Raw genomic sequence first — 25,747 nt, 5'->3', positions numbered from 1 at the left:
CCTCTACTACTGAGCCAGCCTGCCAGGTTGTATTAAAATCTTAAAAGGATTATGTACAGTAATTCAAGGAGATTGTAAATGGTGATAAATTTAGCAATAATATATTTTAGAGCTGTTATTTAAGTTTGAGTAGTATTTGCTCAGCCATGGAATAATTAAAAGATAGTTTTTGAAAAGGTAAGGTCATGACTCATACATACATAACATGAACACATGCCAGAACTTTTGTTTATTTCATTAGTTAATGGGAAAACCAGAGGGAATTCCAGAGTACAGACATGAATAGGCAATGAGGAATGCTAAAAGATACAAAACTGGCCACTTCTACTGTATGGTAATTAGTTGTATCTTCACCTGACAGGTACTTCTGTGGCCAGGGATCCCTGCTCACCATCAGGTCTCCACAAGTTAATTTCTGTTTCTGTAACAGAATTACAAAATTGAGACAGAGAGGCACAGATCCCTGTGGAGTCAGAAGACTCTGAGAAAGTCCTCCAGATAAGGAAAGGACATCTAGGGACCTTTTCTTTGTTTGTTTAAAGTCTTTACAGTTTGGAATACTGTGTGGCCATGAAATAAAAGGAAATCTTGCCTTTTGTGATGGCATGGATGGACCTGGAGACTATTATGCTGAGTGAAATAAGCCAGGCAGAGAAAGACAAGTATCATATGATCTCACTTATATGTGGAATTGAATGAACAAAGTGAACTGAAGAATGGAGTAGAGGCAGAGGCAGGGTCACAGGGAGCAGACAGCTGTCAGAGGTAAGGGGGATGAGGTGATGGGATCAGAGAAGGTGAAGGGATTAGTGAAATTATATGTACATAACAGAGATACAGATCACAGGACAGCAAATCCCAGAGGAAAGGGGCAAGGGAGTTAGGGGGAGTGGGTCAAAGGGGTATAATGGAGGATAAGGGAGTGGGAGTGACGGAGTTATATTGAGTGGAACACTTGAATCCATGTTAACACAATAAATTAAAATTAATAAAAAATTTAAAAAACAAATAAAGGCTTTATAGTTGTTCCAGTCTAAAGAAAGAAAGGATGGACAGACGGGGAAGCAAGGAAGGAAAAGATGAAACTGGGCAGTGTTATACAAACCAAGAGGAGAGAATGTTTTTGGTCAGAAATGCTCCTCCAGTTTGCCTTTTAAGTACTGTTAGGAAAAATGTATTTATTTTATTGAACTTTGACCTCAAATAGAGAGGTATTATTTTAGAAAAAGAAGAGAACCAGAAAGGAAAAGCAGATCTTAAAATACTGGTAGAGTGGCTTTCATTATTTTTTAGATGAAAGCTTTGGTCTTCATAGAGAATGCTGTTACATTTAGATTAGAATTCCTAAGAGCATTTTCTTATTATCTGTCTTTTATTTCTGTTTATGAGTATCATTTGGGGGCTTCTTTTAAAATTAAAAGACGGAAGACCTATTTTAATATTTTAAAAATGTCATTGGAGAAAGGATTTTAATCTTACTTTCCTGTTGAAATAGATTAATTGAGAAGGTTTGAAGAATTATGACTACCTGTTATAAAATACTCTACTGTGGCCTTTTTGAATTATCATGTTAAAGTGGTAAGGCCACCTTTGAAAGATAAATCAGCTTCTGGGAATTGCATTGAGAATGTTTATAGAAATTCTTTTCAGCGGACAGTCAGATGTACAGTGTGAAACAATGAGGAGTCCTGTAGGTTTGTGACCAGTTCATCTGAATGTGAAAAAAAAGTGAGAATATAGTTTTCCTGTTACTGTTTGATGTGAGTCAGAGTTTAATGAATGTTTCGTTGGTATACTTAACATACTACATACTGTCCTCTTTCAGCACACAAGTTTAACAACTGGCATGTATTGGCCTCCTTCCACTGCTAACATCATTCACATTCCTAAATTTTTAACTGATGTCTTACACATATGGTGCCTTGATACTTATAAAAATTTTACCAATTATTCAGAAACAAATAACCTCACTTTGAACTGTGACTAGGATTTGCTTATAAAAAGTTTGTTTTTTTAAAATTAATTAATTTTTTTACAGAGACAGAGAGTCAGAGAGAGGGATAGATAGGGACAGACAGACAGGAACGGAGAGAGATCAGAAGCATCAATCAGCAGCCTTTCGCTGCGACACCTTAGTTGTTCATTGATTGCATTCCCATATGTGCCTTGACCATGGGGCTACACCAGACCGAGTAACCCCTTACTCAAGCCAGCGACCTTGGGTCCAAGCTGGTGAGCTTCGCTCAAACCAGATGAGCCCGCGCTCAAGCTGGCGACCTTGGGGTCTTGAACCTGGGTCCTCCACATCCCAGTCCGATGCTCTGTCCACTGCGCCACCGCCTGGTCAGGCAAAAGTCTGTATTTATTGTACTGATTGTCACAAATGTATGTGTTCTTTGTATGGCTTATAGTGAAATGGAGATAAGCTAACCTGAAAAAGAAGGTAAACAGGTTTATATAAATAAAGTCTTTACTAGGTTTTATATCTTAAAAACAATATTTTGTGTAACAAGAGAATATTTATAAATAATGTTTATGGAGATGGTACATATTTGGGAGTGAGGACATAGAATGGACTTTGCCTCTGTTTTTGTATGATCTACAACTCTGTGAAACTGTTACCAGAACGGCTATCTAACGTAGTCAATTGATGCATCACTAATACCTGTTTTATTTTTACATGTTCTATATGGACAACACAAACCTGGTTTACTTCTCATTCGTTTGGCTTTCTAATAAAAAGAAAAGTTGACCACTTTTCTTGTTACATTTAGAAAACAAAGAAAGGTGGCAAATAATTCTTAGTTTTAGTACAGAAGAGAAAAACCTTGGGTAAATTTACCTTTAGAAATTTTATAAAAACAGCCTGACCAGACAGTGGCACAGTGGATAGAGCGTTGGCCTGGAACGCTGAGGACCCAGGTTCAAAATACTGAGGTTGCCGGCTTGAGCGTGGGATCATAGACATGACTCCATGGTCACTGGCTTGAGCCCGAGGTCTCTGGCTCAGCTAGAGTCCCGCAGTCAAGGCACATAAGAGAAAGCAGTCCATGAACAACTAAAGTGCTGCAAAAAAGAATTGATACTACTTATCTCTCTCTCTTCCTGTCTGTCCCTCCATCTCTCTCTCTCTAAAAAAAAAAAAAAAAAAAAAAAAAAATCAACAAATTTGTGAGGTATGATATAGTGCCTAAGTCCAGAAACTGTATCAGGCCAAAAAAAAACAAAAAGAACACAACTAAACACAAGTTTATGATATTTAATACAACAGAGTGAAAACAAAGGTGCTAAAAATGTAAAGCTAAAAGAAATGACACATTCTCAAAAGAACTGTATGAACCGGCTTTTATTGTGTTAACCTCCCCCTCCTCTCATTTTTCCATTCGCCAAATCAAGAAAACGTGTTTTCTTCATGCAAACACAGAATAACACAGCTTTCATTAGATCTCACTCCATGTGAGTGGTTAGAATTTCTCTCAAAATTATTTTTATTTTCTTTGCTGATGGGTTATTATTGCAGATTCTTCTCCACTTGAAAGTGAAGCTGATATGTTATCAACATTCCTGTTAGTTTTATCTGGCCACTCAGTATATCTGCATCTTTCCATGACATGGTCTCAAAGCTTTATCAGTTTAGATTTAAATGTGCACTTAACACTGCCATCCAATAGAAAGCATGTATTTTAGTGGTGGCAGGAGTTGTCATCTACTGCAACTTTTATGATTCTTTAATGAAAAGATCTTGAGTTTACATTGACTATATGTTGCTTTCTCTCTCCAACTTCAAGTTATTAGATTAACAGTATACAGTATATTTAATTTGAATTACTCAGAATATGCCCTATTGAAATTATAAACTGTAACTTCATTTGGTGGGTCAGAGCCTAAAATCTTGTTACTATGAACAAATGTTTGCGTTCTTTCTAATTCTCCATTGACATAGTGCTTCTTCCTTACCTAACACTGTATTAAGACCATCAGCAATTTTCTACATTCTAAATTAACTCCTCCTGCATTCTCCCTCTAAATTTCTAACTTTCTAAATTTGTAGTTGTGGTTTTATTTCATACCTAAGATTCTCTGGTTCTTTATTAGACAAGAGAAGTACTGGGTACAAATCTCAACTATTTACATGCAACCTCTCTGAGGCTGTTTGCTCACTGTAATATGGGAATATATAACTCACAATGTTGTTTTGAGTATCAAATGTAATGATACTTATGAAAATAGTTACTAAGTATAAAGAATAAAAATAACAGCAAATAACATGAGCATTTGTTTTGTGTCAGAACTGCTAAGCCTTCCACATACATTAACTACTGTCATCTTTAAACATTCTTAAGAAAAAGTTATTATGATCTCATTAGCCTAGTGATAAATGTAACCATAGAGAAGTTACATAACTTCTCCAAGGCTGATTTAAGAAAGAAGGAAATACTGTCATTTGTAACAACATATGTTGACCATGATCTCATGCTAGACAGAAACAGAATTCAAATACGGTCTGATACAGTATGGTTTTCAAGTAAATTTTTCAAGCATGACTTAACTGTCAGACCTCTGGGGACTGTGTAGTCTTATCCAGTTCACCATGGCATGCAACTGCTGTATTTTTGTGTTTTGCATTTGCATGTTATATTTTTTTGCTTCACTTGCTATCATATCATAGATCATTTTTTTGATATTGTCATTCTTAGCTCTAGTGACCCCTCTTGACACTGTTGCTTCGATATAGGTGGTGAACCACCCAACCAAAACAAACCACAGGGTTTGAGTGAAGGATAAAGAAGAGCTCAGGTTAACTCCTCAGAGGTTTTTTGTTGTTTTTTTTTTTTTGTCAACTGTGTCTTTAATCTTTGAGTTTGGAACTCTTCCTTGTTAGATGAAGATATCACATAGTTAAATAATATGTAAAGACTGTAGGTAGGGATTTAGTGGATATCAGATGATTTTGTAGTATATTTTTTATTGTTAAGATTATATAACATTCGGAGCAAATGAATTGTTAGGATTGCAGGGAACTGTAGTTTAGGTATTGTACAGGAGTAAGGCTGACAGTCATAGATATGCCACTGCACACCTCTCCCTTACACAGATGATGACAGACTGCACTCATTCATCAGGCCATTCTTTACAGTTTAGGCAAAGCCACATGATTCTTAAGACAGCAGTCTAGACGGACACTGCTTACTAGTTCAGGTGGAAGTAGCCAGCGCACCCGAAAGGAGGGTTTCCAGTTACTTAGCTAGGTCTCTGCCTAAGTTTGTACTCAGTTATTATATTCTGTGAAAGTTCTAACTTGGAAGAATGATTTACAAATAAATAAAATGAGAAAAACTTTCAAAGGTGATGGGATTTTATTACTAAGTATCAAACCAGCATGAAGAATCCAAAGCAAAATAGACTTCCTTTTATTTTTCTTTTACGGAGACAGAGTCAGAGAGAGGGATAGATAGGGACAGACAGACAGGAACCAGGAGAGAGATGAGAAGCATCAATCATTAGTTTTTCATCGCAACACCTTAGTTGTTCACTGATTGCTTTCTCATATGTGCCTTGACCGTGGGGCTACAGCAGACTGAGTAACCCCTTGCTCAAGCCAGCGACCTTGGGTTCAAGCTGGTGAGCTTTTGCTCAAACCAGATGAGCCCGCGCTTAAGCTGGCGACCTTGGGGTCTTGAATCTGGGTCCTCCACATCCCAGTCTGATGCTCTATCCACTACGCCACTGCCTGGTGAGGCCAAAATAGACTTCTAAAGTGTTGTTCTCTAGCTCTTTTTCAAAGACTGTATAATGAAATGCGCAATGAGCTTAAACAATACAAATACACAACACAGACAGTATGAAGATTTAGACCAGGGGTTGGGAATCTTTTTGGCTGAGAGAGCCATGAACGCCACATATTTTAAAATATAATTCTGTGAGAGCCACACAACGACCCATGTACGTTATGCATTATCCAATAAAAATTTGATGTTGTCCCGGAGGACAGCTGTGATTGGCTATAGCCACTCGCAACCATGAATGTGAGCGGTAGGAAATGGATTGTAATACATGAGAATGTTTTATATTTTTAACATTTTTTTTATTGAAGATTTATCTGTGAGCCAGATGCAGCCATCAAAAGAGCCACATCTGGCTCGCGAGCCATAGGTTCCCGACCCCTGATTTAGACTGTAATCTTTTAACTTTTGAAGCCAGTGGTTTAGTCTCTGATTTACTAAAACTGAGGTGATGGCCCTGGCCGGTTGGCTCAGCGGTAGAGCGTCGGCCTAGCGTGCGGAGGACCCGGGTTCGATTCCCGGCCAGGGCACACAGGAGAAGCGCCCATTTGCTTCTCCACCCCTCCGCCGCGCTTTCCTCTCTGTCTCTCTCTTCCCCTCCCGCAGCCAAGGCTCCATTGGAGCAAAGATGGCCCGGGCGCTGGGGATGGCTCTGTGGCCTCTGCCTCAGGCGCTAGAGTGGCTCTGGTCGCAACATGGCGACGCCCAGGATGGGCAGAGCATCGCCCCTGGTGGGCGTGCCGGGTGGATCCTGGTCGGGCGCATGCGGGAGTCTGTCTGACTGTCTCTCCCTGTTTCCAGCTTCAGAAAAATGAAAGGAAAAAAAAAAAAAAACTGAGGTGATGCCCGCTTGATGTCCATGATTGTCCTAGTCTTGTCTCATCTTCTTGTCTGTTACTACATTGTTAAGCAGTGTCTTCCCCCACACCTCCAATTAAAAAAGAAAACTTCATAGTTTGTGGGCCTTTTTCTCTCCTTACTGAGGTAGTAACATAATAAATGTTGGATTCTGGATTAAAATATGGGGTTTACAAAGGAGATCATGGAGCACCAGTTTTGATGCCTGTGTTCCTTGTGCTTTTAGGGAGTATGAAGGGATCAAGTAGAGGAATTAGTAGAGAAGGGAAAGATTTGTAAGATTTCTTGAGAGCTTTGATAAGATGTTAAGGGAAGGTAGGTAGAAAGTGTGCTCTTCACTCTTGCCTGGCGAGAGAAGCTTCCTTGGGACCCCTAGGTACAAATGTTTCCCGCAGTTATGAGACAGAAGCCCTGGCACCCAAGAGCCGTAGAACAATGCACGTGAACAGTAGAGGTGTCTCTGTGCCTAGAGAAGGGTATTTTCTGGGATCAAATGAGCACTTCTCTAGAGAGAATGGGCTCGCTCCAGACCATTGTAAAATTGTACCTAAGGAGTCTGGTCACCTGCAAGGCAAGGGCTCAAACAGTCGTTTTGGGGTGAGGACGGAGTGTTAATCTTAGACTGGGTTGCCTAATTTCTGAACTGAAGCTGTGTTTTTAATAACGTGGAATCTCAGATAAGAGTAAGTAGAAGTCATCAGATCTGTCCATATTTTCTTTGAGGATGGGGATAGTGTCCCCACTGAATAACTTTTAAAGAGACACTGGACTCATATAATGCATCTATTTGTTTTTCCCACGTCTCCTGTGTCCTACTTAGCAATTTTTCCCATTCGTCACATTCCTGCCTTAACTGCTCTGTATAGTATGCATTCATTTTCAACAGCTCTTTATTTCCATCTGTTGATCTGACTTGAATCTTATGGGAATATGCATATCAAATTCCTTTCTAAAACATGATTTAGAGAGTTCAGTTTCAAAATAACTGTCTTGCTAATTTTTTGAGATTATGAACAAAGAAAACTTTACAGATTTATATGCATTTTGTTATATCAATAAATGAACCATTCGCTACAGCCTTCCTTTAACAGAACACTCCTTTGAAAGCTTTATAGATATGAAATATATATGGATATTTGTAAGTTTTAAATTTTTTTATAGAATGCTGTATAAATTTTCTGTTTATAAATATAATGGTTTGGCCAGAAAAAATATATATTCCAATTTTATAAAGGATTATGTACTGACTGAATACATTTAAAAGAAAATATGTTTTGAAACCTGTTATGAACAGAAATTACATATCTTTTTACTCTGCTGTTGGTTTTTAAGTCATGCTTCCTAATGCATAATAAATTTGCAATGGATACTTTAGAAAAGCAAAGAAAAAGTAAAGAGGCACCAGGCTATAAAATAATGTTGTAGCCCTGGCTGATTGGCTCAGCGGTAGAGTGTCGGCCTGGCATGTGGAAGTCCAGGTTCGATTCCCAGTCAGGGCACACAGGAGAAGCGACCATCTGCTTCTCTACCCCTCCCCCGTCTCTCTCTCTCTTCCTCTCTCATAGCCATAGCTAAAACAGTTCTGAGCAAGTTGGCCCCAGGTGTAGAATATGGCTCATGGCCTCGCCTCAGGCGCTGAAATGGCTCACTTGCCAAGCAAAGGAGCAGCAGCCCCAGATGGGCAGAGCATCGTCCCATGGGGGCTTATTGGGTGGATCCCTGTTGGGGCACATGCAAGAGTCTGTCTCTGCCTTCCCTCCTCAATAATAATAATAATAATAATAATAATAATAATAATAATAAAAATAATGTTGTGTCCTGTTCATATCCTGTGAGTTGGGCTTATCCTAAGTTTTGGGGGTGAGGAACACATTTCAGTCAGAGGGGACAGCAAGATCAGAGGAATAAAGTAAACAAACACAACATGCAAGAAAATATAATCCTTTTGAAGTTGCTGAAGCTTCAAGTTTGAGGATAAGAATAGAATAGTCCTGAGATATGAACAGGTTTGGATCATGGAGACACTTAACTACAGAACTTTGGACTTTATTTTGCACAGATGAAGGGATGGGAGTATCGTTAGGACTGCTAGCTAATTAAGCCCATGGTCGCAAGTTCTGCCCATGTTCACTCTTGCTCACAAGCATAACTGGCCTCCAGCATTGAGTCTGACCTATATTTACTTAGTATTTGAATTAATAAGTAAGTGAATTGATCTAGAAATTGACATTAAAAATGTAGGCAAGAAAGTGACCCATAAGCAGTGATGTCCTGTTGCCATTTTCGACAATATGGATGGACCTTGAGAATATTATACTCAGTGAAATAAGTAAATCAGAAAAAGCTAAGAAGTATATGATTTCACACATAGGTGGGAAATAAAACTGAGACTCATGGACATAGATACGAGTGAACTGGTTACTGGGGAAGAGAGAGGAGGTAAGTAAAGGACAAATACACAGTGATAGAAAATGATTTGACTTTGAGTGATGGGTACACCACATAATCAACAGTTCAAATGCTATAGAAATGTTTACCTGAAACCTATGTATTCTTATTGATCAAGGTCACCCAGTTAAATTTAATTTATAAATAAAAGAATAAATGTGAAAAAGAAAGTGAGCTAAAGATAATGTGTTATCAACTTTTCTTAAAATTATTTCAGACACAGGGAAATAAGTTAGATCTAATTTTATTAGTAAGCCTATCATTAAGCATTCATTGGTATGTCTTAAACCAGCTTTCATATAGGTCTTTAAAACATTTTTAACAAACTGATCTAATGTTTTGAAATATCACTGTATCCAGATTTTGATTTTTACCTATCGATTAGGACCTAATTTCACATTTGGATAGATTTCATAAAATGTCAACTTAGTCTCTTTAAACCTTATATTCTAGTATTAATGCAATTTTTATATTTTAATAATTTCCTATCACATATAATCAAAATTGCTACATAAGAAATCAGTTGAGGTGTAGTAAATATATTTTGTAAGCACATGCAAATGTAGGCTTCATAATGTAGATGAATATAGTTTGTATATGAATATTATACTAAGTACGCCTGGATATCGGTTACATCTTTTTAAGTAATAGAACTGGAAATATATTTTAAACTTTTTTTCTCCCTCAGAAGTAAATTTCTCCAGAAGGACTTGGAAATGCTGTTCCCTGGAATGAGTGCTGATTTTACAAGTGAGAATTTTTCAGCTGCCTGGTATCTTATAGAGAACCACTCATCCACCAGGTTAGTGATGTAGGACTGTTGATTGTGCCTTGTTTCCCTTGGATGCAGGTAGTAGGATTATACAGTACGTTGGGTTTTAGGTCTAGCTCTACCATTTCAGAGCCCTTTGACTTTGCCTGAGCTCATGAATGTCTCTGGGTACCTATTTTCTTATTTGTAAAACAATTATTAATGGACCCTTATTTTTTACCACCGTTTTGTTTCCATAGGTTTCATTATTTATGCAACCCATCAAAGCTTTGTGGAGTCTCACCTGGTTACCTAAACTGATGTCTAAATGTGACAAATAACAAAACTTTCAAGTCCTGGTGTAAAGTAGGGAACACACCTCCTTCCCAGACCATAGAGCAAAGGAAAATGGCTTGGTTTATCATTTTGTAAAAACTTTGTTTAAAATTAGGCAAAAAAATTAGACAAGGTCATATACAGTGGTGGGCAAAAGTATGTTTACAGTTGTGAGCATGTGAAAGTTTATTCTTATATTATTATTTGTTAATAATTGTACAATTTTCCGTACGATCAACTATAAACCTACTTTTGCCTACCCTGGTATCTAACGTAAAGCACTTCTTTTTGTCTGCTAATTAAATTTTACCCATTCTTTCTGCAGAATCAGGTTTTTAACATTTTTGCAGACTGTTTTAAAACAATTATATTTAGTAAAAACATTTGAATAAATGTTACTGTTTTTGTTTTTTCCTTTTCCAAGTGAGAGGAGGGGTGATAGACTCTTATCCACCTGGCAACCCCGATCTGGGCCAATGTTCTGCCTATCTGGGGCCATGATCTCACCCAAGGTTTTTTTTAGCACCTGAGGCAGAGGCCATGGAGACATTCTCAGTGCCTAGGGCCAATATGCTCGAACCAATTGAGCTATGGCTGCAGGAGGAGAAGGGAGAGAGTGAGAGAGAGAAGAAGGAAAGGGAGAGCTGGAGAAGCAGATGGGTGCTTCTCCTGTGTGCCCTGACTAGGAATTGAACCCAGGACATCCACACACTGGGCCGATACTCTACTGTTGAGCCAGCTGACCAGGACCTGAATAAATGTTTTATTGCTTGAAATTGATATTCTTGAAAAGTTAACTTGTTAAAGTATAAATTAGGAGAAATTCTTTACCTTTATTTTATTAGGAGGAAAACCATTAGCTGAAACATGAGGAAATACTGGTATATACACAGAATAAATTTGGCCTGATAAATTTTTTTTTTTTTTTGTATTTTTCTGAAGTTGGAAATGGGGAGGCAGTCAGACAGACTCCCGCATGCGCCCGACCAGGATCCAACCAGCATGCCCACCAGGGGGCGATGCTCTGCCCATCTGGGGCGTTGCTCTGTCGCAGCCAGGGCCATTCTAACACCTGAGGCAGAGGCCACAGAGCCATCCCCAGTGCTCGGACCAACTTTGCTCCAATGGAGCCTTGGCTGCGGGAGGGGAAGAGAGAGACAGAGAGGAAAGAGAAGGGGAAGAGTGGACCTGTATGCCCTGGCTGGGAATCGAACCTGGGACTCCTGCACGCCAGGCTGACGCTCTACCACTGAGCCAACCAGCCAGGGCCTGATAAATTTTTTAAGCAAACGTCTGAACTCTTATTATAGGAGGTGGTTGTAATCTTACGTTATGGCTGTGCTTTTTCTATTACTTTGTGTCAGAATTGTCTTTCTTCTGTGTCAGGCTTTCATGGCACTCAGTATATTCAGAGTTTTATAGACAGATTATCTTAGCTCAGATAGAAATAAAACTGCTGAAATAAGGAAGACTACCTTTTTTATTTCCCTCTACTTGAGATGTAGAGATAAAATATTGTGGTTTTTTATTTAAACTGTGAGTTGAAAACCTCCCTCAGGTTTTCTATAGTTTCACTGCTAATGACAGGATTAGCTATTGATGTGGTAAGGATAACAGCGTGTACAATTTGTATCCAGAGTACAGAAATGAACACACAGAGAAGGCCCAGCCTTAGGTGGCTTCCACCACTGCATGACCTAGGCCTTTCCACCAGGCAGATGATATTCAGAACTCCTTATCACCTGACATATGTATAAATGATATATATTGGTTATAAAAGTATCTATGTGGTTATTTACTTCATAGGGGCTTGATATACTATTTGAATTAACCATTTGAGGGCTACTAATCTCTTTTCTAGCTGCTGCAATTTGGGCATTCATAATAAAAGTTTTATCTCTAGGTAAAAATTTAAAAGCTTTTATTTTCATCTGGTTATGTATTATATCAGACTCTTAACTTTCTTAATGCAGGCTTCAGTATTTTATACTTAATGCATTATCTTATTTCTTTTTTGCTTGTTAGGAGTGTCAAACTCTTGGTTTTTTTTATTTCATTTCAGTTTTGAACAGCTCAAAATGGCAGTCAGCAACCTGAAGAGACAGGCTAACAAGAAGAGTGAGGGCAGCTTGGCTTGTGTGAAAGGGGGTCTCAGTACGTTCTTTGAAGCCCAGGATGCTCTCTCAGGTAAAGTGACCCTCAGAGCCATCTGCTGTGGCTTCCACAACAGAAACTTGACACTGTTTGCAGGGTGTTTACAGGGTGTGACATTTGGTCTGTATTTATAATAGTTGAGATCTAAAATGTGCCATAAACATTTGTAGGCTAGGCTGGAATCTCTTTGAAGGCTTGGTACTTTAAATATTTGTCTCTGAGGCTTTTACAGACGTATGGTATATGTGTGAAATAGGAGACTACTTTGCTTCTCCACAGTCCCAGTCTCCAGGGCTGATAAGAAATTAAATACCAATGGGTAAAATTCTAGAATTTTAAAAATCCTTTTATAGCCATCAATATCTTACACATGTGACTGATTCTATAAATGTGACTCATTGTGTGTTTGGTTTGGAAAGGACTGATGGCAATGTATTACTCTTTGTAGCTGTCATCCCACCAGTCCCACTGTGTGCGTCATCATCTCAAGGGGATTGTATTGAATAGAAAAATGTAGCTTTAGACATTTCAGGGAGAAATATTAGGTATGTTTTCTTCCCCCCTATAACCACCTTTAATAGACATCAAGCTATTGTTTATTTATTTAAAAGTAAAATATATTAATAAAAACCCAGTGCTTTTAAAAAATGAAAAACCTATAACATAGAACCTATATAGCTAAGTACTGACTGTAGACAAGGAGGCCACACCTTCTTAGAAAGACTACATTTTAAAATTAATTTGTAGTCTTAAAATGTAGATAGCCTTTTATTGTTTTTTAAATTTTTTTAATTTATTCATTTTAGAGGAGACAGAGAGATAGAGAGAGAGAGAGAGAGAGAGAGAGAGAGAGAGAGAAGGGGGGAGGAGCAGGAAGCATCAACTCCCATATGTGCCTTGACCAGGCAAGCCCAGGGTTTTGAACCAGTTGACCTCAGCGTTCCAGGTTGACGCTTGATCCACTGCACCACCACAGGTCAGGCACCTTTTACTGTTTTTAAAACCCCTTTCTCTTAGGCTAAATATGTATAGCTAACTTCTGACAGGTAAAAAATTGGATCTGATACAGCTTTTCCCTTGTAGGTAGAAGTTAGGTTTTTGGAGTAAAATGTGAATGCCTAGGATGGAACAGAGAAGTTAGGTAATCTTCTTTGATAAATATTCTGTACCCCATAATTTTTGATGGTGTACTTTTCTTTCTTTGTGCTTATTGATATTCTTAGTTATCAATGTTGTCAACATTAGAAACCTGAGCATATATAAACAGTTTAGTATTATTAGGTAGAATTTAGTTATGAATATACCTAGTAGCTATACAAATGATAATTTGCTATGTGTGATTAGCAATTCTCATAGATTATTGTAATTAAAACTATTTCACTCAGCAAAAATACATATTTGACTCTTCCCTCTACCCTTTTTAAAATATACATTTTTTTTTTTTTGTATTTTTCTGAAGTTGGAAACAGGAAGGCAGTCAGACAGACTCCCGCATGCGCCCGACCGGGATCCACCCGGCACGCCCACCAGGGGGCAATGCTCTGCCCATCTGGGGCGTTGCTCTATTGCAACCAGAGCCATTCTAGCGCCTGAGGCAGAGGCCACAGAGCCATCCTCAGTGCCTGGGCCAACTTTGCTCCAATGGAGCCTTGGCTGCGGGAGGGGAAGAGAGAGACAGAGAGGAAGGAGAGGGGGAGGGGTGGAGAAGCAGATGGGCGCTTCTCCTGTGTGCCCTGGCCGGGAATCGAACCCAGGACTCCTGCACGCCAGGCCCACGCTCTACCACTGAGCCAACCGTCCAGGGCCTATACATTTTTGTATATACACATATTTTTATTTGTTTATGGTTTTACTTCTATAAATGGCTTCACTATTGACAGATTTCAAGGTTTTTTTGTGCATTAACTTAATGTATTCTCATTTATTACCTTTGCCGTACAAGTATATTGGTAACTTAAAAGTTTAACAGAAATAGTTGTGACCGACTACTGATAATATTGCAACTGACTACGCCATATAGAAAATTATTTTAATAGTAAATTTGAAAACATTAGACACATATATCTAGCTTTTTTTGATGTAAATGAAATGCATATTACAGAAAATATTAAATAGATGAATAATAAGCAAGAACTGTTATTCTATTGTAGAGATAATCACATTAATATTTTGATATATTTCCTTTTTTTTCTTTAGCTTATATAAGTACATATTACAAATACATAGTTATATAGTTGTATATGCTAGAAAGCTTTATTCTTTAAATTGCTCCTCTGGATATTTATTTTAATATACTATAGCATTTGATTTATTAGTTCTTTAGAAATTTTTTTGACTATAGTCTTAAGTGAAATTGTTCTATAATTTTTTATTTTTACAGAGACAGAGAGAGGGATAGATAGGGACAGACAAACAGGAACAGAGAGAGATGAGAAGCATCAATCATTTGTTTTTCGTTGCTACATCTTAGTTGTTCATTGATTGCTCTCTCATATATGCCTTGACTGTGGGGCTACAGCAGACTGAGTAACCCCTTGCTCGAGCCAGCGACCTTGGGTCCAAGCTGGTTTGCTCAAACCAGATGAGCCTGCGCTCAAGCTGGCGACCTCGGGGTCTCAAACCTGGGTCCTCCACATCCCAGTCTGATGCTCTATCAACTGTGCCACTGCCTGGTCAGGCTATACTTTTTTTAAATGCTACTTATTGTTCAGGTTTTGGTGTTAATGTTATACAGAATCATGAATCTCTTATGTGTATGTGTATGTACTTTGAAATGGGTTATGTTGATTAGGAATTTTATGTTGGAAATTTTAAAGAGCTTATATATTGAAAGAACTAATAAACTGCTCAGGTAATTTATTTTACCTTTTTCTTTTTAAATGAGAGGCAGGGAAGTAGAGACAGACTCCCGCATGTGCCCTGACCAGGATCCACCCAGCAAGCCCCCTATCGGGTGATGCTCTGCCCATCTAGGGCTGCTGCTTCATTACTCAGCAACCGAGCTATTTTAGTGTCTGAGGTGAGGCCATGGAGCCATCCTTAGTGCCCGGGCCAACTTACTCCAACTGAGCCATGGGTGCAGGAGGGGAAGAGAGAGAGAGAGAGAGCGTGAGATAGAGGAAGAGGGAAAGAGAAAGGAGGAGTGGGAGAGGTAGAGAAGCAGATGGTCGCTTCCCCTGTGTGCCCTGACCAGGAATCAAACCCAGGACTTTCACACGCCAGGCTGACGCTCTACCAGTGCGCAAACCGGCCAGGGCCTATTATATTTTTTATGGTAAGTTTCAAACATGCTAAAAGTAGAGAGGATACTGCAGTCATCCCCATATACCTATCATTTAGATTTTACAGATATTTATATTTTTCCATACTTGCTTCATTGGTGTGTCTGAGGTTGGGTGGTTGGTTTGTGTTTTCCTGACCTCAGGCAGCATGACATTTCTGTCCTATGTACTTTATTATGAGCCTTCCTCCCCCAATAAGGACATTTGCCTACATAACTACAATAACCATTATCATAGCAAACCAAAGTTTCAGTAATTCTTTAATATCATCTAACTCTCAGTACATATTCAGATTTCCTCAATTACCCTTCAACTTTTTTTTTTTTTTAATAGTAGTGGTTTGGCTAAATCAAGATCCAAATACGGTCCAGGTATTTAATGTGGTTTTCTGTTTTTATTTTTAAGTTTCTTAAGCATTTCTTAACTAAAACAATCCCCTTGCCCTTGTTACCTTGTCCTTCCTCTACCCCCCAACCCCCATGCTAATGACTTATTAAAGAAACAAGGCTGTTTGTCCTGTAGGATATCCCATGCTCTGGATTTGACTGATTGCTTTCTTATGGTGTCATTTAATGTCATTTAACTTATTTTACTCTCCATTATATTGTTTGGACTTATCTAATGGGACATTAGTAAGATTCAGTTTCAACATATTTGGCAACATGTGGTAGTGTGTGCTTCGTGCTTCGTATTTTATCATTATCATTAGTGTCTGCTTGTTCTTCCTGTAGGACAGACATTATGATGGCTTAGTGGGTTTAAGTGGGGTGGGCCCTGGCAGTTAGATAGATAGATAGATACATCTACTTTTGAAATTTCTACTTTCTGTGTTCTGTTTATTTTCATTTGAGTTCCCCGAAATTCTCTCTTTCATTAAGATTTTCATGATTTTTAGCATTATGTTATAATTTTTAAACTATCTAAAATTTATGTTCTAGGCCTTTCTTATTAGCAACTCATTATTTTTGTTCTACTTTCGTTTTTTACATTGATTCTTCAGTGATGCCATTTTTATGTTTTCAAAATGTGAAATTTTAATTTTCCTTTTTGATTTCGTATTTTATACTAGACTTGTTTTTTTTTTTAAAGTTAGTTTTAGTCTTATAATATTATGAAAGCAAATGTACTCCTTAATATATGTCAATTTTCTGTTACTGTGCCAAAGGTAAAAATGGGGTGTGAAGCATGTTCTTCTCAGGGCATACTTTTTAATTTATTATTAATACCTAATTAATTATATTATTTAAATCTAGGTTATTTAAAATAAACCTGTCAGACAAATCTCCCTCTTTAATTTTGATTCTGTCAGTTTTTCTTTGTGTGAAAAACATATTTACTCTAACTGGTTGCTTGGATTATCTTGATACCAATATTGAATTATAATATGATGATAACTGCAAAATTAGGGGCAATTCCCATGACCACCAGCAGGTTTGCTGATTTCCTAGAAGGACTCATAGGACTCAGTGAAAGTTATTGTACTCAAAGCTATGGTTTACATTGAAAAGATACAGATTAAAGTCAACCAAGAAAAAAAACTCATGGAGCAGGTTGTCCAGGAAAGTTCCATGCGTGGAGTGTCTAGCTGTCTTTTCAAAATAGAGTCATGAACAGCACTCTTTTTCCTGGTAATGGTGTGAGACAGTGTGCCTGGAATATTGCCAAGCAAGAACTCTTACCCAAGCCTTGGTGTCCTGAGTTTTTATTGGGGCTCTGTTCCATAGACCTATTCAGCTGCCCCCATGGTTGGCATCTCCAGTTGCCCTGAAGGCTGAGCTGATACTGCGTGACCCAAAGCTCTCACCATAAATCACATTGTTAGATTACTTGGTGTGACACTGTTTGATATCCTCTGTGTTATTCTGTTTGATTGAGTGGAGTATTTAATACACAGTTAAAGGATTTTTTAAAAAAGTATTTTTTAATTTGAATTGAGAGAGAGAGAGAGGAAAGAAGAGAGAATGAGGGAGGGAGAGAGAAATACATCTATTTGTTGTCCCACTTATTTATGCATTCATTGGTTGGTTCTTATGCGTGCCCTGACCTGGGATTGAGGATGCAACCCTGGTGTGTTGGGACGATGCTCTAACCAACTGAGCTACCTGGCCAGAGCCATTATGACTTTTTTTTTTTTAGTCCATTCTAATCAGGTATACAATAGTAGCTGTTACCCTGTGGTATGGTCTTTATTTATCTTACAGTTTTTATGCTGTAGGCAGGTTTTTTTTCTTGTGGGTATCTGGGTATTTTAATTAGAACTTGACAAAAAGTGTATGTGGCATAACTGATCTGCCCATGTTAATCTCAGTGTGTTTGTTACAGTTTTCTTTACTGTATCGTACAAGACTATTGCTGGCATCGCACTTCACTTTTCTCCTCCAGTCCCTTAAGTCTTGATGAATGTTGGTTACTTACCAGCTACTGCTCCCAGGAGTCCCCCCAGTAATGTTTATGGAGCTCATAACATTAAAGGCCTTCTTTACTTCCTCAGTGCCTTCTGACTGTCAGCTTTGTTTTGGTGACCATGTCCGTAACTGCCCCTTAAACAAATACAGTCACTTGTTTTTTTAGTGGCAAGTCCAGCATTATCACTGCTTCTTTTGAGGACAACTGTGGGCCAAACAAAACTGTATGAATTATTTCTTTTTAAGATATACTAAAGGATGCCAGAATAAGGAGACCAAAGCAGAGTAACTAAACTCATGTTGCTCAGTACATGATTGATCCTCCTTTCTTGTTACTTTTATTGCTGCTATTCCTGGTGATGTGAGCCATATTGATTTTTTGGCAAATTCTGTTGTTAGTATCTTTTAATGTATGAAGATAATCTAGGCAGGTATTGTTATGTAAAACCCAGTTATCTAAGTGAGAACCCTATGTACCTATTATTCTTCAATGTAGTAGTTATAATTATATTATTATTTTTTCCAATATAACTAAGGATGGAAAGGATTTACAGGTTACCTAAACAATTTAAATGTAATTCGTATGTTTAGTCACTCATAAAATTTAGTAGAATAAGTAGAAACTAAATGTTTGAAAAGCTCTTTATAAATTTAAATTAATACATCTAACCCTAACCCTTCCTCATCTTTTCTGTTAGTATTATGCTCAGACATTGTCACATAGGCCAACTTAGGCCTCAGCTTGTCTTTGTACAGGCCCAGGAGCTAAAATAAACATGACTATGTTTTCCAAGGGTTGTTTTTTTTTAAAAAGAAAAAAATGGGTGGAGAAGAAGAATATTTCATAGAGGTATTATGTGGCCCACAAAGCCTGTAACGTTTCCTTTATGGTTCTTCACAGAAGTAGTTTGTCAGTCTCTGACCTAATGTGCGTATTCTCATTTCATACAGGTTAGTGATAACACAGTGGTTAGAGCATACACATCACAGTGTGCCTGACACTGAATCCTTATGGACATTGCCCATACACACATGCCATTTAATAATGGCATTATATAAATGCACAGAACAAATATTTTGATATTTTTAATTGAAATTTGCATATTTGAGATCTATATTTTACTAGAGTTAAAAAATCAAATAATTTCAGTGAATCAGTAGGCAGTCTTTATATAACTCTGATTTTTCTTTGAATAGTACTTGTATATACATACTTTTTTTGTTTCCTAAACATAAATACCAGATCTCCAACTTCTTTAAGTTTCAGTAGATTATAAACAATAACAAACCTGTGATCATGTACTGAGTTGCTTGAGTTATACCATTTAAAAAATGTTTTCAGAGAAAATAGAAGGTCGAGTGAACCAGACATTAGGTTATATGTATAGTTTAATTTTCTGGAAATAGGATTGCTTTTTATCAGATCCTGTGTGTCTTAGTCCTCATGCTCAGCTGATAGTTTGACAGTGGCTTGCCATGGTGGAGAGGGTGACAGAAAGCTTCTCCATCAGCAGAAACAGGCTGTGAACTGAGCTGGGGGCTGCCAGGCTCACCCTGTGTTGACCTGCCGATCAGTGATTGGTTTTGGTAGCAGCCAAAATGTGGCTCTATGATTTCTTTTAATGCTAATTTTGACTTAGAAAGTAACATTTGAAGCAGGCTACAATAAGATGTACTGTCTTACTGCCATGGGTAAACCACATGTAGTGCCTGCTCAGTAAAATGCAATGAGTGCAGAGTGCTTTTCTGCAACCAGGACTGCCAGAAAGTCACAGCAACATTTAAATAAATAGTGTAAGCAGATTTGTTTGTATTGAACATGGAAATCTTTCTAGTTTTGCTGTTAATATTTGGGCATTTTTATCACTTTTTCTTAAAGATAGGAAAGTTTGCTTTCATTTAACTTCTGTGTAAATTTAGGCTTTGATATTTGCAAACACTTTATTATTACCACATAATCCAAATTTGAAACATTAAAGAAATAACTTTTCTTTTTCATTCCTGAATCAACCATGACAAGAAAAAATACAGTGGCTGATTTTTTTTTTCAAATGTATTTTCAGTGAATGTGTTTCTTCAACAGAGAAGCAGGCTATTTTAGAATTTTAAACAAAATTTGAGGTTGCTTTACAAAAATAAATATAAAAAAGGACAAGATCAAGATTAGAAACTAATTAAAAGAAGCAGAGAAACAGATGTTATCATACATTGAGAGTATTTTTATACTGCATTTGAACACTGAATCTGACCCAGAATTTCCCAGCTGAAGAGTCAAGAGAAACAAATTGTAATTTATTAAAAAAATACATGTTTTACTTAGACAGATTTTCTTTCCCCAGAAATCTATTCATGACTCATGGGGTTGAGGCAGAGCCTATAGCTCCTTTTAGGAAAGAGTTTGGTGCTCTGAGTGTCAGAGAATAGACAACATAGTAGTGGTGTTTGCGTAAGTAAAGTTTGCCTGTAAAGCCTGTGGAGCTACACAATGTGCATTTGAGTTTTGCTAGAGCAAATTATATGTGTGAAAGAATAAAATTCTGGATGTTTTAGTAGCTATTATTTTTGAAAGAATTGCTTTTAATTGCATCTGAATGCCATTCCCAGCTGACATAATGAGTCTATCATTTTCATTTTACAGGTGTGAAAACAGGCTTAGACAGTTGACTGTGCTTACCCATGCAGTGTGGGCAGTGTGGGCGGTGCAGGCAATGTGGGCGGTGCGGGCGGTGTAGGCAACGTGGGCGGTGTGGGTGGTACGGGCAATGTGGGCAGCGTGCGCGGTGCGGGCAATGTGGGCAGTGTAGGGTAAAGTTCTCAGATCAGACTGCTTTATTTCAAATTTGGGGATTTCCTTGGTCAACTTATTTAATTTCACTGAGCCATGGTTTTGCCATCTGTAAAATAGAAATAATATTAAATATGCATCATTGACATCTTATAAGAACAATACACATTAGAAAGTTATCGTAGTACGTAGCTTATGTTCATGGCTCAATTAATGTTTGGCTTGCTAGTTTTATCATTTTTATTATGTCACAGTTTTGAATTTGAAATTTTTTTTTTTTTGAGAGAGAGAGAAAGAAGTATCAACTCATTGCTCGACTTGGTGCCTTGACCAGGAATGGAACTAGCAACCTTGGGATCACATTGGTGACCCCATGCTCAAGCTGGCAACCCCAGGCCTAAGCTGGCAACCTCAGGATTGATTGAGCTGGCAACCTTGGCATTCTGGGTGTATGATGTATTCACTGAGAGCCGCCACTGGTCAGGCTGTAGTGTACGATTTTAATAATGAGAAACTATCAGTGATTTAAACTGATGTCTTCTGGTTATTTTGCTGACTTTATACGAGTTTTTGCACGTTTGTGTTTCTTTCCAGCAGTGAAAATAATATGACCATTTTGAAAAGCTGTTTAAAGATGTCATTTTGATGTAATATATTCCCACTTATTTAAATAGCCTAAATTCTAACTAAACATTTTGTTCTAGCCATCCATCAAAAACTAGAAACGGATGGAACAGAAAAAGTAGAAGGATCCATGACGCAAAAACTGGAGAATGTTCTGAACAGTAAGTTTTGTTCTATTACTCAAAACTATTTATGGACTTTATAACAAGTCTTAATACAGTTCTTGGATCTGGTTTCACAGAACAAGGCAATAAGTTGCATTTTAGTATTTCTTTCTAAATAGTAGTGATTTAATGAACATGAAAGAGAATAAAAACATTGAAATGAATGCCCTTCTTTTGGTTTTTTTGCATTTTATTTATGAGAAATCATAATTTGAAAACAAGCCAGTATACTTCATATTGAGTAAAATATGCCATCAGAAAAGAGACTGGTATATAAAGAGCATCGTCAAAGACAGAAAAGCACTAAGGAAGTAGCCAGGGTTTTTATTGACCAGAAACCTATAAAAGCATCTTCAGATATCTACCAATGTTCATACAAATAGTATCAGCTACTAGAATAACAGGTGCTTAGGTGTTATTTATTTATACCTGACTTTTTTCCAAAGTGAATTTAAGGCAGCTGCAAATTTAATAGTGTTTCTAACTCTGAGACATTTTGTAAAAACTGTAGGCCAAGAGAAACTGAAAATATGCAAAGTTTTGGGATCTGTCTACCTCCCCTTACATATGTTTCTGACATACTAGCTTCCAGGTACTTAAAATACTGATTTGAAAGAAACTCATCAGATCAATCAGTTCCACTTATAGTATTAGTGACTTAGACTTAAAAGTAAATTATCCTCTTTCAGGCATTAGTAAACATTTGACAAGGATCAGTAATGACCAAAGGAATCTCCTTGTTTTTTAAAAATAAGTATAGCATATGGTTACAAAATTTAAGTAGCATCACATTAGATCTTTAATGATTCTATGAATGCAGGACTGTGATATGAGGTTAGTTTTTGCATTTCTAGCTTAATTTATTTTCACGATTAGAGTTTCTGAGCTTTTTTGTAAGGTTCTGTTCATAAATCTGGGGATCTCTGATAAGCCACTATGATCTAGAAGGAAGCTTTAGTTTGGAATAGGCTTTCCTTGGTAGTAGAATTTGAGTGCTTTAGATTTCATCCTAAATTTATGAGTTTAACAGCACCTAAATATTTTTTTCTCTAGTTGTTACTGTTATATGGCCTTGAGATTTTGCCGTATTTCTTATGAGAATCATGTCACCACTGGTTGAAATGAATATATTCTGAATTACTTTAACCCAGATAAACATTTACTAAAGCTAGTCTTTGTTAGCATAGTCAGACAGTATATTAAGGTCTTGGAAGGATATTTTCTACTCAGGGATGTTGTTTGCATTATTGAAATTGTCATTAAACCATGATATCTGTAAAAAATAGTAAGGTTATTTCATTAACTTTTGGAAGGTTATTTCTAGGACAAATAAGTGTATCAAGTAAGTATATCATTGTTATCAGTAAAAGAAAATAGATGCTTGATAAGGATTTGAAAAAATTAAGGTCTCTTTCAAGTGTTAGATTTATTATAATGTGTTAACATAATTTTTTTCTTTTAAGGAGTAGTTTAGGAAATCCTCTCTTGAGCATGTGGAATAAAATTTGTAAGGGAAGTCATTTTACTTCTATGCTTTTATAACCACAAACCTTTTCTAGAAATGTGTCATACTAACTTTCTACTGAAGTTTGCTCTTTTTCAATAAAGTTGTTAATGTAAATGCTCATTTCTTTGTTGGACTCTCTTTTAAGACTTTCTGGCCTAAATTTTTTCTTAAAATATATTCCTTTATAGCAACCCCGTTTTTCTAGAAACATTTTTATCAAGTCAATGTTGATGTTTACTCTCTATGATAAGGTTTTGATAATTCACTTGGACCAGCATTTATTTAAGACCGGTTGTGTAGAAGTCCCTGCTCAGTCCAGTGTAGGGTGCACAGCTGGAAGAGGTGTGGCTTTAGCCTTGAAACATGTCCTCTGCCTAGACAAGGTGTAGTTACTCAGACTTCAGAAGTTGTGTAACTGGGGAATCAGAAAAAAAAATTATAGAAGTAGTGTGGAAAATTTAATTTCTTTTATTCTAGAAAAGAATTGATGAGAATGAATGTACTTAGTTTGATTAGATTATTGCTTTAATTTTGTATAAAATTTTATATTAATTTATGTTCATTTTTGAGTTATTTTAAATGAATGTTTTTAAAATTTGGGCAACCATTGTCACCATAAATTAAATTTTAATGGATAGTATTAACTATAAGAAACTTAGCTTGACCGGGTGGTGGTGCAGTGGATAGAGCATCGGACTGGGATGCGGAAGACTCAGGTTCGAGACCCCGAGGTTGCCAGCTTCAGTGAGGGCTCATCTGGTTTGAGCAAAAGCTCACCAGCTTGAGCCCAAGGTCGCTGGCTCGAGCAAGGGGTTACTCGGTCTGCTGAAAGCCCGCGGTCAAGACACTTTCTATGAAAAGGCAATCAGTGAACAATTAAGGGGTTGCAATGTGCAACGAGAAACTAATGATTGATGCCTCTCATCTCTCCATTCCTGTCTGTCTGTCCCTGTCTATCCCTCTCTCTGACTCTCTCTCTGTTTCTGTTAAAAAAAAAAAAATACAGTCCACGTTATTCAGAATTTATCAGTACTGAAGCCTTTCATTGAAATTCTTTTGTTTTCACTGACTTATTTCTTGGATTTTCCTTTTAACTTAATAATTTCTTCTTGATATCAAGCCAGTGATGAAGTAGTGACTATTCTATCAAATCTATACGACTATTTTCTACCCTATTCCAAGAGTACAAAATAGCACTGTCCAGTACAACTTCTGAAATGGTAGAAGTGCAGCTGTTGAGCACTTAAAATGTAGCTACTATTGAATTTTTAATTTTTATTTAACTTTACTTAATTTGAATTGAAATAGACCCATGTGGCTAGTGAGCTACCTTATTAGACAATGCAGATATAGACAGTGTAGTTTAAGTATGCAGCTGTGGTAGTAATAGCTAAAACATTTGCTGTGTTTACCAAGGGTCATAAACATTCTATATGTAGTTAATCCTCACAATCACTTTATAAAGTTTGTACTATTATCTCCCTTTTATTGAAGAAACAACTGAGGCCTGGAAAGATCAAAATGAGTTACCTAATGACATATAAGTAGTAAGTGGTAGAATTGGGATTTATGTCTAGAAACCTTTAAATAACAGACATACCTTAGTTGCATGGTTTTGATGTGGATGAGTTTCAGTTACCACAGTTCTGTTAAATATACCTGATCCCCAATAACAGAGTTCAGATTTTAGTTACCACAATATATTTGTTGTAATTGCATCAAGTATAAACTCAGGTGCTAGCTCTTCAGTCCATAGATCACTCTGTAAATAATAGATGAGCAAGTGATCAGTGACCAGCTGTCTCTTCTAAGTCTATCTGTGACTGGTCACTGCACATATGTTACCTATCATTTCATGCACAGACAGCAAAGTGGGTAGTTGTATGGCCCCTATCTCCCAGAGATAAACTCACACAATATTTTACAGAAATGGATAGATAATTAAAAGAGGGGATTGGCCCACAAAGGTGAAAATGCATCAAGAAACAAAAAGTGATAACTGTTAAGCAAAGTTCAAATCTAACATAACTGGCGTTACAGAATAAGAAGCTGACAGTGGGGCCTGGATGCTGCTGCTGTTCGAGAGACTCAAGCTGTGCAGCCAGAGGAACTCAGTGATGGCAAATTTATTAATGGAAATGAGAAAAGTGTGAAGAAAAAGATGAACATGTTTTATAGGAAGCAATACCTAAAGGAACACTTAGAGATAATCCATGTCACTGAAAGTACAAAATTGGAAAGGGTATGATAATTTGTCAAATATAAAAAAAGGTGTTTGCTAACGTAAATTTTATGATGAAAAACAAGGTTAGCTGTCTTGATAATTTTTTTAATAGACCACTTTAGTTTTTAACTTTAAATTATAGTGTATTTTATGCTTTAAATTATAGTGTATTAAACAAAAAATAGTTTTGCAGCTTTTTAATATTCATTTATAACCAATGGTTTTGAATATTTCAATGAAATTTTTAAAACTCACAAAACTGTCATCATTTTTTGTTTGATTATTAAGATTATTTCTCAGTATCAATTTGCACTGTCATTTATGTGGTCCTGCACAGCATGCAAAACTTTTATACTAGAGTTAAGAATTGAGTTCAAGTTCTATACATGTGCAGGGCTAGTAGGCAGATAACAGGTCTGAAAACAAG

The 25,747-nt window shown here is 37.1% G+C and overlaps 1 protein-coding gene across 4 annotated transcripts in view; it reads left to right on the top strand.

Annotated features, from left to right (window-relative positions):
- EXOC2 (exocyst complex component 2) overlaps positions 1-25,747 on the top strand; it is a 386,269-nt gene that overhangs the window by 241,127 nt on the left and 119,395 nt on the right. For all 4 annotated transcript variants that reach the window (XM_066376909.1, XM_066376910.1, XM_066376908.1 and 1 more), the window contains 3 exons: positions 9,778-9,891; positions 12,239-12,363; positions 21,506-21,586. In XM_066376909.1, the coding sequence (XP_066233006.1) occupies positions 9,778-9,891; positions 12,239-12,363; positions 21,506-21,586 (320 nt within the window). The remainder of the gene's footprint in view (positions 1-9,777; positions 9,892-12,238; positions 12,364-21,505; positions 21,587-25,747) is intronic.

Source organism: Saccopteryx leptura, chromosome 3 (assembly GCF_036850995.1).
Source record: "Saccopteryx leptura isolate mSacLep1 chromosome 3, mSacLep1_pri_phased_curated, whole genome shotgun sequence".
In the NCBI taxonomy this organism is placed as follows: domain Eukaryota; kingdom Metazoa; phylum Chordata; class Mammalia; order Chiroptera; family Emballonuridae; genus Saccopteryx; species Saccopteryx leptura.
Note: the sequence above shows the minus strand (reverse complement) of the source record. Positions and strands in the feature narration are given on the sequence as shown.